This window comes from Mesitornis unicolor, unplaced genomic scaffold, assembly GCF_000695765.1.
Source record: "Mesitornis unicolor isolate BGI_N332 unplaced genomic scaffold, ASM69576v1 scaffold21711, whole genome shotgun sequence".
Classification (NCBI taxonomy): Eukaryota; Metazoa; Chordata; class Aves; order Mesitornithiformes; family Mesitornithidae; genus Mesitornis; species Mesitornis unicolor.
This window is the reverse complement of record NW_010161992.1, coordinates 33,431-50,806: the sequence shown is the minus strand read 5'-3', so window position 1 is coordinate 50,806 and position 17,376 is coordinate 33,431. Positions and strand designations below refer to the sequence as shown.

General features: G+C 36.9%; 1 protein-coding gene across 1 annotated transcript in view; it reads right to left on the bottom strand.

Moving 5' to 3' along the window:
- Positions 1-2,396: 2,396 nt before the first annotated feature.
- LOC104547694 (steryl-sulfatase-like) overlaps positions 2,397-17,376 on the bottom strand; it is a 39,435-nt gene continuing 24,455 nt past the window's right edge. The window contains exon 4 of the mRNA XM_010193501.1: positions 2,397-2,779. Within this exon, the coding sequence (XP_010191803.1) occupies positions 2,397-2,779 (383 nt within the window). The remainder of the gene's footprint in view (positions 2,780-17,376) is intronic.

Sequence of the window (17,376 nt, the reverse complement as noted above, 5' to 3'; positions counted from 1 at the left end):
GGCAGCTTTCCAGCCACTCGTCCCCAAGCCATTTTTTAGGCTTTAGAAAAGGCCATATTCAGGCAAGAAGAAATCAGTGCAGTAGAAAATTTATCATTTTGATTCCTCAGTCAGGCAGCACAGAACAGCAATTGTGCCTAACAGAACAAATAATTTTTGCACCTGCAGAAAGAAAAGAAATAATAGCAAAAGAGCATCTTCCCGATGAAAAGAAGTAGATGTGGACGTCCTTGAGAATATAAATTGAGAACCCTGTTCAGGTCACAGACCAGCAACAGTGGGAACAAAACAGATCCAATGACATCAAACATCTTGTCTGAGCTACTGCTGTATACCTAACACACAACATATTTTCTCTTTAGGAACATTTGCTTGACAAATTTTGTGTAAGCTGCAGCAGAGCTGTGGGAGCTGGAAAGAGCATCCACCCATGCACTGATGTTCCACTGCAGGGGGAGGCATGCAGGCACCAGCACTGTGTCCCAAGGGATTTTTGGGCCACATGGTGAGGACCAAAAATTTGCGAAGTGTGGATCCTGCCATGATGTCGAGGCAGCCACTGTCAATGCAGAAGAGAAATTATATTCAAACTGCAGGCATCTGTCTTCCTAATTTCATGGAGTACATTCAGTGATTAAATAAAGCAGAGAGGGAATTATGCCACATGAATGGTCATCTGAAAGCTTTCCAGGTATAATCTAAACATTCCTGAGCGGTTATCAGGAAAGTACCTGAACAGACTAACTTTATCAGCATACACAGGACTTTGCTACCTACAGAGAGCTTGCAGAGCACATACTTAAGATACACAATCACGAACACAAGGTGAAACATCAAAAATAAGACTTCAAGGAAACAATATATTTCCCAGGACAGGCATCTGGATATTGTGGAGAATGAAATTTTGAATGAAACTGCAGCAGAAAAAATCAAATAAAGCCTAGGTTTTACAGACAGAGAAATATACCATATATCACTATATTTTTACAGGACAGGCTTCAATAGCTCCCAAGAACCAGGTCACAACCTTAATGCTTGCTGACTGAAGCTACTGCATTACTATCATCACAGATAACTTTTGCACTAAACGGATTTTAATACATTGTAATGCTGGAATTAACTAGTGTTTTCTGATAAGGAGCAAGTCACCTTCTATTATCAGGCATCAAATCATTTTAGTATTTTGCTGATATGTTCTCCTCTGGTACAATCTGCCAAAGAAAATAGTTTGCCTGCCTGCAGAGGGGGGAAAAAAGTGTGCCTGAATAAGATGAAGATAAAAATAGATAAAGAAATTAGCCCTGAAGTACTGTAGATTTCCCAAGGCCTTTCTAAGAACTGAGAGACAGTTATATTTGGCTTTAAGTACTAAAGCCCATGTTTCTTCTCAGAAAATGATAGATTCTATTCAGAGAGCTTAAACAATGGCAAAGATATTTAAAAGAAGACCAAATTTTATTTATTTGTGATGCATACTACATACATCAGTGGAACAGTAGATATGGTTGATAGTGAAAGATATCTTTGTAGAATCATGTGAATTTGGAACTCAGCTATCAAGTATGGACTAAATCTTCCATTTCAGCAACTGGAGTATGACCATAACGGTGTGTTTGCATCAAGGATTGAAGGATTTGTGGAGTTTTTGAGGGTTATAAATTTGGCTTGCACAGAGATATATATATATATGTAGAGAGAGAGACTTACGGCACATACTCAGACATGACAGGTGGACTTGAAGAGGTTTTCTTTTGAAACAATAGGATACTAGCTAGAAAGCACTGTTTTACTGTGGATGCAAGGTCTTTCACTACATAGTTCTCTATATTTTTATGGCACATGCAATGTTAGATTATTGTCAATGTTTATTATTTCATATCTATGATGCTTGTTGATAGAGATGCTGTTGCAGGTCTGCTCTTTATCTATTTGCCAGTTACCAAATTACAGTCAGAGGTGGACCTCTCCACTATTATCTCTCTATTTTTTAAATACTTGTCCTACCAATAACATTTAGCAAAAAAAGACAGAAAAATGTGCATTTAGCAGTTGTAATTGACAGAAACTATAGCTAAATTCCTTTCTGTGTCAGAAAAAAGCTGAAGCTGAAGATCTAGAAACTTATCCCATCTAGAAAATGCCTGCAGCCTGCCCATTTGTGGATGAGGACGGCAACATGTACTTCATACTGATTCTTGTATCATAAAGACAGAAAACGTGTGCACTGCTCTCCTTCTCCGGGCACATTTTCTTGACTGAAATTCTCTTCTACTGCAATTATGTATTTGAAGACAGGTCCTACCACATAACAAAACCTTGTGAAGGCCAGTATCACAGTGGTTCAGATCAGCTACCCACACTCTCTTGTTCCAGTATCTCAAAGGGAACTGCAACTTTTATCCTGAATGAGCCTCTGGGAGGCTCCCTTCTGAGTCGTAGTCACAGTAGCAAGACTGAAACAGAGATGAGCAGCACAGCTGGAGCCACGGCTTCCAGAGAAGATTGTCCCATGACAGCTGGTTAGAGACAGCATGTAGGGATCTGGTGTGGTTGTCTACTGCTACGTGTATGACCCTCAGGACTTCATAGAAACGGCTCTCTGTTTCTGGAGTCAGTGGGACTTTCTCTTCAGGGTCTCTGGAGAGATCAAAGAGCAGTGGGGGATCATGCCATGTGATGAATCCTCCATGGCAGAAGCAAACGTGAGAATCGTAGCAACCATTGGAGTCTTCAGGACTGAAGTTTGGAGTGAAGAAAAATACTTTCCAGACAGATTCACCTGCAGTGTACAGACACAAAATAGCTGGTGATAAAACGACAAACTAAAAGTCCCCTACTCTTATGAAACTCTAATTTACACTAGGGGAAGTCGGTCTTTTGGTAAACCATGCTTTGTACAGGAACTGCAATAAACTGAAAGTAAAACAAAATTGAGCAAAACAAAAATAAGCGGTTTCAAAAACACATTTATGAAATAATTATGGTCATTTAATTCTTTTGGATGAATTCTGTTTAACTAAATCATAGACTTAAAAGAACTTTGTGTTTTAACATAAACAGTGCTAAGAAGATTTGCATAAATATTTCCTAAGCCATTGCAATGTTTTCTTCAAGACTTTTAAAAATGTACCTTTGCCCCTTGACTATATCCAGCCACTGTTAGGCCATATCTGCTTCTCATTTTACTTATCAAAATAATTTCATTTTTGCTCTTTTTCTCTCTTCCTCTCTTTGCTGTATTAACTCATTGACCTTTGCCACATGCTTTCATTGCAAACACCTGGAGACAGAGTTTCTTGTTTTAGTAAATGTGATGATATGAAAAGGTATAACGGATGATAAATTCCTCTCTTAGGTCTCTAGATGTTTTGTCAGTTTTTTTGTAAAATGGGAACCAAATGTCTTCATTTATGGATTGGTCATTCTTCTTCAATTTAATTTGCTTTGTACAGAAATTGAACTGTCTGCACTAGTGTAACTTCAGTGAGCATTTTCACTGTTTAAAAATAGTAATTATTTCCTGGATTAAGAATAAACAGGTATCAGTTGGTTCCTCCAAAAAGCACACTTGAACAGAAGGTACAATGGAAAATCTGAATATAATTAACAAGAAAGGAGTAAACAAAGATGGCTACCACATAACAGACAGGGAAGGCAGCAGCAAACTATCATTTCCAGGGAAGCACACTGTCCTCCCACAGCCAGGGAAGCATACAGTTCTCCAGAAATGGACCATATAAAAATTAGAGAAAAAAATCTGTACTTTCTGTCTAATAAAAATAGGATACTAAACAGCTGAGGTCTATGATGTCAGACTACCTACCCACTTGAGTGTGTACAGACATCAGAAATACATATTCATAAGTAATTTACATTCCTCAGTATCCTGTTGCAAAAAAACATTTTTTGTGACACTTCATTTTTTAAATACTTTGGGAAAAACTCTTTTTGGCATTTTGTTAGGTTCACAGAAAGCTTTTTAACCTAGTAACACATTGTCACAGATTTACGTGTGCTAAATTGATTAATATTCATTAATCAATTCATAAGTTCAACAGAATGGAGAGCACTAGAAAATGTGGGAAGAGTAGTGATGAACTGGTACATAACATGCTGTAACTACATCACACAATTTTTAAAGATGAAAACAGGTTTAAAGAAAGAAATGTTTCAGTGGACTAAAGAGTCCTAGTCTATAGCATGAATTTAAAGGACAGTAGGTGACCTTAAGATTCTTTACAGCTTCTTCTGTCCCACACCATTTTTCACATTATAAAAGATTTTCCCTTTAGGCACCAATCCAATGACAGAGCCTGCAGACTTCCAGTTCACTTAGTCTGCACTTAAATAGGGTCAGAGGTGTGATGGTTATTCTACACGTTAGATTGGGAGAACCCTCTGAATGTTGCTTGAAAGTCAGTAAAGGGGAAAGAGCTTTAGAGGCTGAGTGCGCCTTGTTGGCACAAACAATAGGACATGGCAGGCTTTAAAAGACTCTGGCTGTGACAGCAGCAATAGCATGGTCTTACTGGGGAAAATGGAAGGGGAAGGGAGCATTCCTTCATCTGTGTTTCCAGCATTTTGAAAGATTGGTTTGATATTTGAATTCTTTGCTGTTTTCTCAGAATTAAAATAAACAAACAAAATCTCCACCTTAACAAATCACTCTACCTTAAATTTATTTGAAATTTGGCGTGGAATGTTTCCCAGAATAGAAATATATCTCTCATTTACTGAAATTTAGAATTTACATTCTGGAAGGGTATGCAATTCTACACTAAGCATTCCTTCAGGTTCTTTAAAAAAGTGTTTAATTGGCAAGATGGACAATGAAGAACAGAAAAAGTCAAAAAGCTTTATTAATCAGTGCGCTGTGTGCCTTTGTAGACCATGCAATGTTTGTCTCACCTGAGAATTAGCTTTGGGGCACTATAGCACCTTGATAGAAGAAGAGCAGAAAAAATTTATATAGCTATTAAAATGTCAACTAAAAGAAATTCCAGAAAGGCTATGCACATAAGAACTTTGCGGTCAGGCTGTCTTACCACACATGTATCTTTGACGGTACACTTGTGCTGAATGACACTGAAAAAAAATTTTCAGCCAAATTTTTGGTGTTGGGTGCTGTAGCATCAGGCCAGTTCAAGGGCTTACAGATAGCAATATAAAGTCGAGGATTCTGAATTAATGCAAGTCAGTACAAGCAGCCCACATAGGTAAGAAATGGGGAAAAGAAAGAAATATGAAAGTTGTACCATGATTTTTTTCCCTCATAGAATAAAGAATTGTTCAGGTTTGGCTATACACAGAGCATACAACATGCTGCAAAATCATGCATGGATTTGGGGACTGGACATGTGTAACATCACATCATGTCAGAATCACATTGCTAGTGTTTTGAAGAGTGATGCTAGTTTTTCAGCTATGCAGCTATATAATGTCATGACCATACTGTGCAAAATGCTGAGCTCTGGGAGAGCAAAGTCTGTTACTGTGCAATGTTGCAACAATCTGTTGCACTGCAGTGATGTTCCAGCAAGGATCTGGGACTTCATGTGGTGCTAGAGAAACAGCAGCATAGTCTTTAACTGCTGATTTCTTAAGCATTATAAAAACTAAAGCATATCTGTCAGTGTCTGTGCCTGTGGAGCAGCTAGTGTAATATACTAGGAGACATAAAGAGCTGCCAGACTTCTAATCTGTAAAGCTGATGAACTGTATAAGGCTCAATATTAAAAAAGAGAGGTTTCTCCTAGTCTCTCTTAGCTGATATAAAATCTCATTTTGTCAGAGGGTTAACTGCAAGGATCAAATTAATATCTCTGTAATTAATGATACCTTTGTTCTGCAAAGCATCTGGATAGTAAACTCTCTTTATATAAAAAGATAACTATATGTCTCTTTCTCAGTGAAGTTAGTAGTAAAATTGTCAGGGCTCCCCCACAGTCAAGTATATCAGGTTCCTTCTGAAACAGCAGGCAAGCTCTAAGCCTTCAGCACCCCTCTGTCCCAATGCTTCACAGCTACTTTATTTAGTGTCTATTTTTTCTGCAATTCTCCAGCTCTCTGAATTGCCCAACAATTTCACCTATTCAGTTCTCAGAATACCTCTTTCCTTCACATGTTAAGAAAAATAAAAACTACCGAAGTTTTACAGATAGTCTCAAATCAAAATAGGTTGCAATTAGTTCAAGTAAATCTACTGTGAACATAATTGTTCAGAGATCGATCTTCCTAACAAACTTCTGTTTTATTATCCTTCACGTGTCTATTTATCCTTTCACACTCATACTGGCAACTGTAGCTCCAACAGACAGGTAGCAGCCATGAGATTAAATAAAAGCCTCTCAGTAAGATATATTAATATTTCCAGGATGAAGTGACACACTGGATAGGGATGTCATTTCTGTTATAATAGCACTGTTCTTAATCACTCATAGCTAAATGGTGTTTTCTGATAAGCAGTTCTCAAAGTGAATAGAAGCTATTGCTGTGTTATTGCCTGGACCTCATTTTTACTGAATTTAATCTATGACAGTAGCTTTATAGGTTTGCTGCTACTGTTGTCTCCTTTGTTCACATTATTTTGTTTCTTCTTTCTGTAGAAGAACAAGTTAAACAAGTCTGTTCTTCACTGTAAACTGGGGAGCTGATCTCTCCTTGACTTCAGATGCCTTTGAGTAAAACCCTTTGGGCATAGCATGCTGATATAAATTGCCCACAGACTTGTATCTTGTATCTTGAGTGTGCTCTGTAGCCACTGACAGCTCCCATGCTCTAACTCACACTCTTCATTGTTTCTACAGACTAGCAGATCAAAGCTGCAACTCACTTGAAAATGGCATTCTTCACATAACTCTTCCTACATGTTTAGAATCATTTAGAATTGTCAGGTCTTCTGCTAATCTTATATAAAGTAGGTATCACACGTGTATATATTCAATTCTTCAATAATTTAACAATTCAGGAAAGGTTTCCATTGCTAAATTCTTGTAGAACTACTAGTAGAATACTATTTGGTCAGTATAAAACAAAAAATACATAGGATCTTTATGACTATGTGTTTTTTCTCAAACGGTTAATAAAAAACTGTTATTTGATTTAAAAAATTTGTAACTTTATTGAACTTTCAGTGAAAATTTGTATTTTTTTTAATATACTTGTTGTAAGTATCTGGGTATCTTACATTGCTATAATGTTACATCAGTCAAAAGACAACACATTTTGTCCCAGTGTAGGCAGAGAATAACTGAGTGATATTCAAATACATAATGTTAGTTTATGAGAATAAGTTGTTGCTAGAAGAGGCTTTCATAAAGAACTGTGCAGAACATACAGTATTTGAGGTAAAACCATGAAAAAAAACCAGTATTAGCAGTGATTTTAAAATTTTAAGGATAGAAACTAGTGTTAGGTATCCTCTAAAACAGAAAGGATTGCACATTGGTGGATATCTAATAATTATACTGAACAACTGCTGGAGAAAAAATACAAGACACAGTGAAATCATGCTCAGGCTGCTGAAGTCAAGACAGAAATCTCATGACTGAGGTCATTATCTACAGTAAGTGCTGTGGTATAAGAATCTTCCACCAAGTTCTGTTCAAAAGCCAAGATTATCTGCTGAACTGTAGCAGCTGACAAAGAATTGTTTTCCTGAGCTCTTCAGCATCATTTTCAAAAAGAATTGATTGATCATTTACAATGTTTTCTTTTCCTGTTGAAGAAAGTTCCATATGGCAAGAATCTGTGCATATAGAAACTATGATGCTAAAATGGGAAGTGCCATAATGCAATGTTATGCCTCATATTTGGAATTCTCAATTTAGAGCAACATGGAAGAATACAGGTTTTCCTGGAAAAAAAATTCCATCCATAATAATTTAATGCACATAATCTAGACACTTGTTTGAAGAATCTATTTACTTGCTGAATGTTCCATGTAGTTTTCAGTTCATCTAAGCAGCAGTTGATGGCATGTTGAAGACAGAAGATAATGTTGGCAAAAAAAAAATAAATACTGGTCATTTCCAACCTATATTCAAAAGCCCTTGAAAACAGAAAAGCCTTATTATATTGCTTGTGAGAGAAACAGTATTAATTTGCATGTACTGGTTTTCCACTGGAGTCAGTAAGAGATACAGTTAGGAGCTGAGAGAGCAACACACTTAAGGATGTAACAAAGTCTAGCCACTTTGCCAAAGATGGAAAAAAACCCACCAAAACAACAAAGAGAACCCTATTCAGAATCATGTTTTGTGTTTTGTTGCTTCTGTCCTTCAAAACCGGATTTTATTAACAGAAAATAAATTGAGGACAATCATTACTCTCTTACATGAAGTGGATGTAGTCATTCTGAGTGAAATGAACATATCTGCAAGATTCAGACAGCAATTTTCCTGGTACTGAGAAAATGTACAAGACAAAGATGCAAAGGAAGTCCTAAGCAACTTCTGCAAATATTTTCAGACAAGTTTGGACCAACCAAGAGAAAAAGCATCCTCAGAAATTTGTTTGAAAATTATTTTCTTCAGACATTTTTCAAAATTTGGATGTCAAAAAAACACCTTGATGCACAGAATGCTAATGAAGTATTCCAAATCATTAATCTGAAAATTGATAGCATGTTTAACTTTTAAATAGCAAGAAGTATATCTGAAAACAAGGAAATAACTGAAAAGTTACTTTAAAAGTAAGAAGTAGAAGTTTTGTGAACGCAGTAGCCAGGAATTTTGTGCACTGCCAAAGAATACTGAATATTCATTTGTTTTGTTTTGTTTTGCTTTGCTTTTAAGGTTGAAGACAAAGGTACATTATGCTTCCTTATAGGTATCACAGATAGTCTAAATGTGTAAAGGACAATATAGCAAAGGGCTTCCTTTTGTCAGAGAAAAAAAAATTACTTAAAGAAAGTAACCATTTCTAACTCATATGGTGCAAAAAATCTCAGTAACAGTCAATCTTAAATATTAAAAATTTAAAAAAAATTCTGAATGATTGAATTTTTTATTTATTGTAAAGGTTATAGGATGTGTAGTGTAGCATCAGAAATATATGACAACAGCTTTTGTCCCATTGTTAGAAAATGCACTTCCTCACCAGAATCTGAAACTAGGAAAAGATTTTTTTAAAAATTGTGTTAAACGTTGGGGCAAATAGCTGAAATAGAAATTTGCATCCTTTGTTTTTATTAGAAGGAAAAACTATGCACTTATAAATATGTTTATATGTTTATAAACTTATAAAGGGCGAGTGTCAGGAGGAAGTAGCCAGGCTTTTCTCAGTATGTCCAATGATAGGACAAGGGGCAATGGATGCAAGCTGGAGCATAGGAGGTTCAACCTGAACATAAGGAAAAACTTTACTGTGAGGGTGACAGAGCACTGGAACAGGCTGCTCGGAGAGGTTATGGAGTCTCCTTCTCTGGAGACATTCAAAACCCACCTGGATGCATTCCTGTGTGACCTAGTCTAGGTGATCGTGCTCTGGCAGGGGGCTTGGACTAGATGATCTTTTGAGGTCAATTCTAACTCCTAACATTCTGTGATTCTGTGATTTTATAAAGCCAATTAGAACTACAAAAAAGGATATTACCTGATAGCTTGGAGTTGGGGTAATATCTAGCATTTCAGATGGAAATTGACACTTGATGTGCATAGAAAAGTTTAAAGCTATTTCATTAGAGTTATTATGAGCCTTATCATTTGGAACCAATACATTTAAGGAAACGGAAAGGAGATATTTGCTGAAGGTCTGTGATGACAGTGAAAAATAGTCTTTACTCTTTTGAAGTGCTGTAACTTGCTAAAATCTTCCTACTACAAACAAGAACAGAGAAGGGTCTCCTGGGGCTGCAGATGAGATGAATACATTTTAACTATTCATTATATAGGTCTTAAATGAAGAGGTCAGCATCATTTTGATGAAAGGTTACTTCAGATCTGTCACTTAATTAATACAAAATAATTTTGGCCAGTAAACTCTGTTCAGTCATGCATGAACTAATCAAAATAATCAAGTTTGAGAGTGTCTGTTTGTTTGCTTAGGTTTGGGTTATTTTGTTAGTTTGTTTGTTTTTAATAAGGAATGGTTAATTGCTTTGGTGTACAGGTGATTTGGCTTGTGCCTTCCACTCTGCAGCCATTCCTGCCTCTTAGTTTGCAGTCTAAACCAAGGGAAAGGGAAGTGCAAATAAGAGAAAAAAAACCACAACCAACCAACCAAACCAAACTAAACCAAGCCAAACAAAAACAACAGAAAGAAAAAGAAAAGAAGGTCTCTTTAACTTAACCAACAGGACTAGGAACTTGGGTTTATCTTCTTAGTATGATTAGGAATAGGGTAAATATTTTTTAAAAGGACAGGATTTTTTTTTTCCTTCCCTTTATTTGTCTCTCTCTCCTACAGTAAGTAGGGCAACACTGGCAGAGAGTGGAGCACTGCAAGTCCCAGGGTATAAATAGCTCTGCCTGAGCCTAACAATAACTCTGCTGCCACTGTCACAGAGCAGAGCAGAGGCAAGAAAATAGTGTAACAGTACTTGTCATGCTTGTCAGGGGACACACTTTCCTACCTAAAATATTGTTAGCAGAAATGTGTATCAGTTGATTAGGTCAATTTTCTTGAGCTTGATATAAACAGTTTTGTGGTGTCTGTTCAAGCTAGAAATGCTCTTCTCCCCTTTGGCAGTTACGATATTTCACACTTACCAAATAATATGCCCATACTGTGTCACCCAAATTCAGCTGCAGCTGCTCTGATATGAGCATCAAGATACCAAATTAAACTACTTAATGAGATAGTTTAGGTAAATGACACTTGATGCTTGTTCTGCTTCCTCCAGCTCTTCTGGTTGAAACACTGAACACAAATGAGGGATTTGGGAGACAATATGGGAATTCTGGAGGCTTTTCTTGATTGTGGTGCCTCCATGAAATGGGCAAGATCAGGTATAGAGAGAGGAAAAATAAACCAAGAGGCAAATTAAGAGTGAAGATGAGGCTCACAAAGCAAGTTAGGAAGCAGGCGAAACAAAATATCTTCAGTAATCAAGTACACAAAAAGATTGTAATTGACTTCAGCAAGAAGCAGTAATAAGTGACTCAGATACTTCATGCAATGCAGAAAGGTATGTCTTCTTGGTATGATCTAAGAAGAAAACCAGGAGCAAAGAAAGAAGAAAAAAAATATTAAAAATACAACAACAAACAAACAAAAAACCCTCACACATGTAAGATAAAAGACTTCTCTAGTGGAAGTGAAGGAATTTGTGAGACTAAAAAACAGAAAAGGCAAATGACAGGAAAATCCTTATTACAGATTCTGCAGCTGCAGAAGGAAGACTCACACAAGAGTATGATCAATTAAAAAGATCAAAAGGAGATTGACTATCAGTGAGACTAAATGTTCAGAAATGGGGAGGGAAAGGGGAATAAAGAGAAGGGAAAGGATGAAAATAGGGTAAAAGGACACACTTCAGAGGGGAGAAAGGAGCTGTTCTTTGTCTGACAAAAATGTCATGTAAGTAACCTGAAGACTCACAAATTATTACTGAAGGAAAAGTGAATTTTCTTCCACAGCCTACATATTATGAATTAGATACTTGATGCTATTTCAGCCTTTCATGGAAATGTGTAGCTAAACCAGTGGAGAACAGACAAAAATCCACATCATGATGACACTTCAGTGTTTTTCAGGCATGGTCACCCTCAAAACCAGAAAAATGGTCTGTAGCACTTGCCTTCTATTGCTGATGATATCTCAAGAAGAAATTTTGCTGTAGATGTGAACAATCAAATGTGTAAATATCAGTAAAAGATATGTCTATATAGCTATGGAAACTTGTTCCTTACTGTAACAAGTTTCTGTACAATTTGTCTGATAGATTAGTTTGCCAATGCATGTTACTATTAAGACAAAAGCTGGTGACAAGGAATGAGGTTTAATGAGACTCAATGAAATTTATAAAGTGATTCTGGGGAAAGACACCTATGGTTCCATGTTAAGAGCTGCCCCAATCACCAGCATAACCTGTAAGAAGGAATAAAAAGATTCTCAGAGCGTTGACAGCTAACAGACAAAGCAAATGACTGTTTTAGTCTTGTGTTAAAAGGAAAACTGAACAAGCAAGCAAGTGCCACTTTCTTAATTAGATTTTAAAGATATTTATGCCAGTGTAACTCAAATCAAGATCTAAATCTCATCTACATTTTTCTTTTCTGAACATTCCTGTCAGTTCTTTCATGACACTGATGCATGGATAAAATGCTGCTCTGTACTACAAAACCAATTCACAGGACAATTCGATTGTCCAGGTAGACAATGTCCGCAGCCTTTCCCTCATCCACTAAGCAAGTTACCTTGTCATGAAAGGAGATAATGTTAGTCAAGCAGAACCTGCCCTTCCTGAACCCATGCTGACTGGGCCCGATTGCTTGATTGTCCTGTCTGTGCCACATGATGACACTCAAGATGATTTGTTCCATCACCTTCCCTGGCACCGAGGTCAGACTGACAGTTCTGTATACAGTCTGCTTTAGGGTGAGAAGCACTCTGCTTCTCTTTTGATGAGAACGGTTAGGTCAGCTGTAAGTGTTTCCACTGTAGACATCTACATGTTGTCACCACTATACTCAGAATTTGCTACAAGTCTGAGGTGTCAAGAGCCCGGAGGGCACCAAGGAGCCTCACTGGCCCTGCCCAGCCCTAGGCTGAACCCCCCATCCACACATCCTGCCCATGGACCAGGATTCCCATTTCAGCTCAGCCTGAGTGGTGCTGCAGGAGTGTCAGTTCCTAGCCCTGTCACTGGATGGCCCTTGGTTCTAGCATTTATTCCAACTTTCTCTGTGCTCCCATCTCCTCCTGCTTCTGACTGTACTTCCTGGATGGACCTTGAACCTGAATCACCCCTTTGCCTAGCCTGGGACTATTGGTGGACTCTGTTATAAACACTTCACCGTGCTTGCTCTGCTTGGGTGCTGGAAGACATTGTTCTGTCATTAAAGGCACTGCCAGTGCTGAGGTCACTGAGGAGTTTTATCAGAGCCACTTTTACAGTGAAGTGTCATCCCAAGTTAGAAAGTCCAACTTATTGTCTCTCCAGAATTCTGTAGTCCATCTTTAATTTATCTTTCTGAGGTCAAATATCTATCTACAAGGTGCTGCTGCTTATGGAAGATTTCATGGTGTTTATAGATAATGGGTTAAACATTTCCTCAAGTACATGTAAAACCTACATATTTAACTGATGTGTCCAGAAAATAAAAAGTTTTGCCTTCCTTGTTCATATATGTTATTTCTATATACTTTTTAAAATGAGTCTTAATGATCCTCAACGGCCATTCAATGACCTTTGAATATAGTCACTGGCTACAGTACATCTGAACTGACTCTGCTTATGTGATGCCTGTATTTTTCTCATATTAATGTATGCAGTTTCCTCTGTTCCAGTTGTAGCAAATAAGAACAAAAGCTCAGTTCAGATATTTCAAATGAATTTTCTTTTTGTCATCTAATTCATCCCCCTGCCACTGCACAATTGTTCCCTACAATGTATTTTTTAAAAGCTCCCTTGATGGACTGTGTCTTCTATTGTAACTTCTGTACTATAATTCATTTCCTTTATTGCAGTAGACAAAGACATTTTATTGGCATACTCCTTTCACTTAGTGTTTAATCTACTAACTTTTTCAAATACAAATCCTTCATGAACTTCTGCTGGAGTTTAAATAAAGGTTTTGGTGTAGATGACTGTCTCAGAGTTCTTTTGGGTTGCTCCATCTCTCAATTACCTACTGCACTGTCTATCCTAAATCCCATTTCTACACCTCTTGTAGAGTTCTGATGCACCAGAGAGAATGTTAAAATCCCTGTGAATTTACTGAGAGGATGATTTCATCATGTTTGCCTTCAGTTCAACAAAGTATTTTTACCTTAGCCTAAAAATGCAAATAATAACCTTATGCTTAAATTGAGCAAATTACACGGTAATCTGTGACTGAAACTGCTGCGTTCTCACCTAATTGTTTAAGCAAGGATCTACATATGTTCCTCAACTGCCATAAATTCTCCTACTTCAAACTATTTGAGAAAAATAATAAGTAAATTATTTTTTCAGAGTTCTGTGCTGTTGCTTAATAAAGCAGCTAAAACAAACCTATTTCTCTGCTACAGTGATACTGATGGATATACAATGAGTGATTTCTTTAATGTTGTCTCAAGGCCTGTAGGAAGAAGAGACTGGATTTAAGTTTTACCAAGTCTAAGACAAGTGTCCTGTTCACTGGACAAAGCTTCCTTGTAGAAAAATCAGTGTTCAGCATTCAGATCTTACCTCCCTAAAGTTAAAACTTAAGTCTGCTTAGCAATATCCAATAACTCTGAACATGAATTCCTCAGTTAATCAACATCCTATCAGTAAAATCTTGTTGACTTTTCTTCTTCTGTCATATACATAGATATGTATACAGGACATACTAGCTAGTACACCCACGTAAGTCCAGGTGTTTTTCACCATCATCATGTGGTGCATGGATCTGGGTGAGTATTTGAGCAAAGCCCTTCCTACTTCTTGGGCCTGCTAGAGATATTCAGGACCATAGAATAGTCCTACACAATATCCAGAGTGCTCAGCTGAGACGTAATCAGACATGGAGTGAGTTCATCTTAGACTAGAAGAAAGCAGCAACGGAGCTGGGAAACTCCAGCCATTATCCTTCATTCTCTGCATTATATCTCCTTACACGTTTATGTGTAAAAAAGCCAAAATTACTAGGACTTCAGGCAGTGTTCGATTTCTCTCCTAAAAATGACTATAATCCAGATTCTAACTTAAAACTTATAGCCAATCATTTTCATGGGCCACGAAGGGTGGGATTTTTTTGATTCCTCATGATACATGAGTGTCAAAATGACTTCTGATTTTCTTTTTTCCTCCAATCTCTGAAGCACAGTTGAAGGAGGGTAGGTAGATCACTGTTGTGAATGAGTTAGTAGAGAAAATGTTTGTTCTCTTTGACTTGATCTCCTATTTTTAACTAACTATATAATTCAATGTAGTAATCTTAGCAAGCTTCAAAGTTTCTTTGAAAAGGGCACCTATGTCACAAACTTAATCCAACATTTATTATTATCTATTGTGGCACTATGAGGTCCAGGCTCTGTTATGCAAGACAGTTAAAAAGATGAGTTAAACAAACCTTTATCCTTGAGCATGAAATCCTCCATCTTTTTACTAAGAGTATTTTTCCATAGATTATGTTTTACTCTAAGGGCTTGAACCCTTTATTTTAGGAAGAAAAACAAATAAATAGACTATAGAACAGCTTGCAGTCTAAAGTCATTCAGTCACACATCGTACTTCCTCAAAACTACTGAAAGTGCTTTTGGCATTACATGACAAGATATAAATTTTATATATGCTTTCCCTCCTCACTGCAGTTAAGAGTGATGACAGCACTCAAAGAATATTGTGAAATACAAACATCTGCATACTGGTAGCTGTTTTTTGGCTTTTGAGGCCTACATTCATTTTTTAATTCACAGGGCTGCAAACTCAGTCTTCATCTCTCAATTCTAGCTGGTTTCTTTGTCAAAATACTCCTTAAAGATTTGTGATAAAAGTAACATTAACAGGAAACACCAGGAAATGTTTTTCTATTGTATTCACTACTGTGGCTCCTTCTATGCATTTTTATGCTATTCTCCACAAGGAAGTGACCACACACACATTTCTCATCTGTTGCAATGGAAAATAAAAGGGATTTCACAAATAATTTTCAGTTGCAAAACAGGCTTGTTTTAGCTTTCAGCAGTGGTTTGCTGTAATCCGTTCTGCTTTATACTGTGGTGCATTGCACACCGACAGATGCATCACAACGTTAGTCTAGTGATTAATTAAAATATCTGAATTCAGGCAACGTTTACATGTTTGCTTCACTTTCTCTTACACTTCCAAAGATGTCTCTAGTTGGCTGGCATTCATGCTGAACATGCCCAAGCCTAAACTCTGTTTATTTACTAATATGGAGTCAGTATTCCTAACCAAGGTTTTGGCATTTAGACTGAGCAGACATAAAAAGAAACATGAAATAAAGTTAGGATTAGAGATTAGGAAATTTCCTAATCAAACTGCATTCAAAAAGAAGTAAGACCAGTCAGATGGACTTGGTAAACAATTTTCCTATCACTGAGATCCTCACCTTCACTTTGAAAGGTATTCATGTCTTGCTGAATCTCACAGGTCTGTCTAGTTTTAACTTCAGAACTTTGGATCACTACTTCTTGTCAATGTAACACAAAAAGTCCACAAACTTAAATGTAAAAAAAGATTGTCTGCTTCCACAACCATCTCCCCAAGATCAGATCAACATTTGCAAGAGGAGGAATAAGATGTCCCTATACAGATATATTATACAGCCATGTAGATCCTTGGATGACCAAGAGTACAGATAGGTTAAGAGTTCCTAAAGGTACTTTTCTATCTGCCTGAGCCACAATGCGTTCTCATACACCTTGTCCAAATATGTATCAACTGAAATATAAAACCTAACAATGAATAATGGTAAGGGTATATCTGAGCTCAATTTAGTCCACAAAGTGAACAAATTGCTTGAAATTTGTTTGGAAAAACCAAGTATAATTGTCATGGGAACTTTTTCTTGTGTGTCTAGGCAGAGACTGCATTGACAGGCTCAGCCAGACACTGAGGTTCACATGAGGTACAAACCTGTTGCTGACTCTTCCACTCCATGGCAATGATACAGATTTATCAAGCTTGGCAACATGAAGAAATACTTAGTGGGGAATACTCAGGTCATTGTGCATGTAGGCGCTGTCCTTGTTAGTTGTAGTCATTTGCGAACATCTTAAATTTGAGGAATACGCACTAATGGAATAATCCTTTGCAGCATTCAAATATTTTGTGCTTAATTTTCTCACTTGATTATAAGATAACCATTAATTAATTGTTTAAGCTGTGCTAAAGAGACATTGCATTATGTTGACTTTTGCATATTCTCTATCTTCAAAATATGAACACTTCTCATGGTTACTTATGCTTGGATTAAATGCTCTGAAAGATATGTACTCAAAAATATTCTGTGAAATATGAGTAGTATATTTCCTTTTCTTTAGTTCAACCTGCTAGTTGCTAAACATTCAAATATACTTCTCAGAACTTAGTTCTATTATACATTTTTAGCCAAAAATCAGTATGTTGTAACTATTTAAAAGCACTGCCAGAAATTAAAACATTTCCTAACTGGAGACCTGAAACATCTTGGCATGTAAAAGGAGGGAAAAAGAGGCCTTTGATAATGCTCAGGTGCTACAGGCATTGTAAAATCTATTTAGTATCAAGTTCCAAAATCCAGT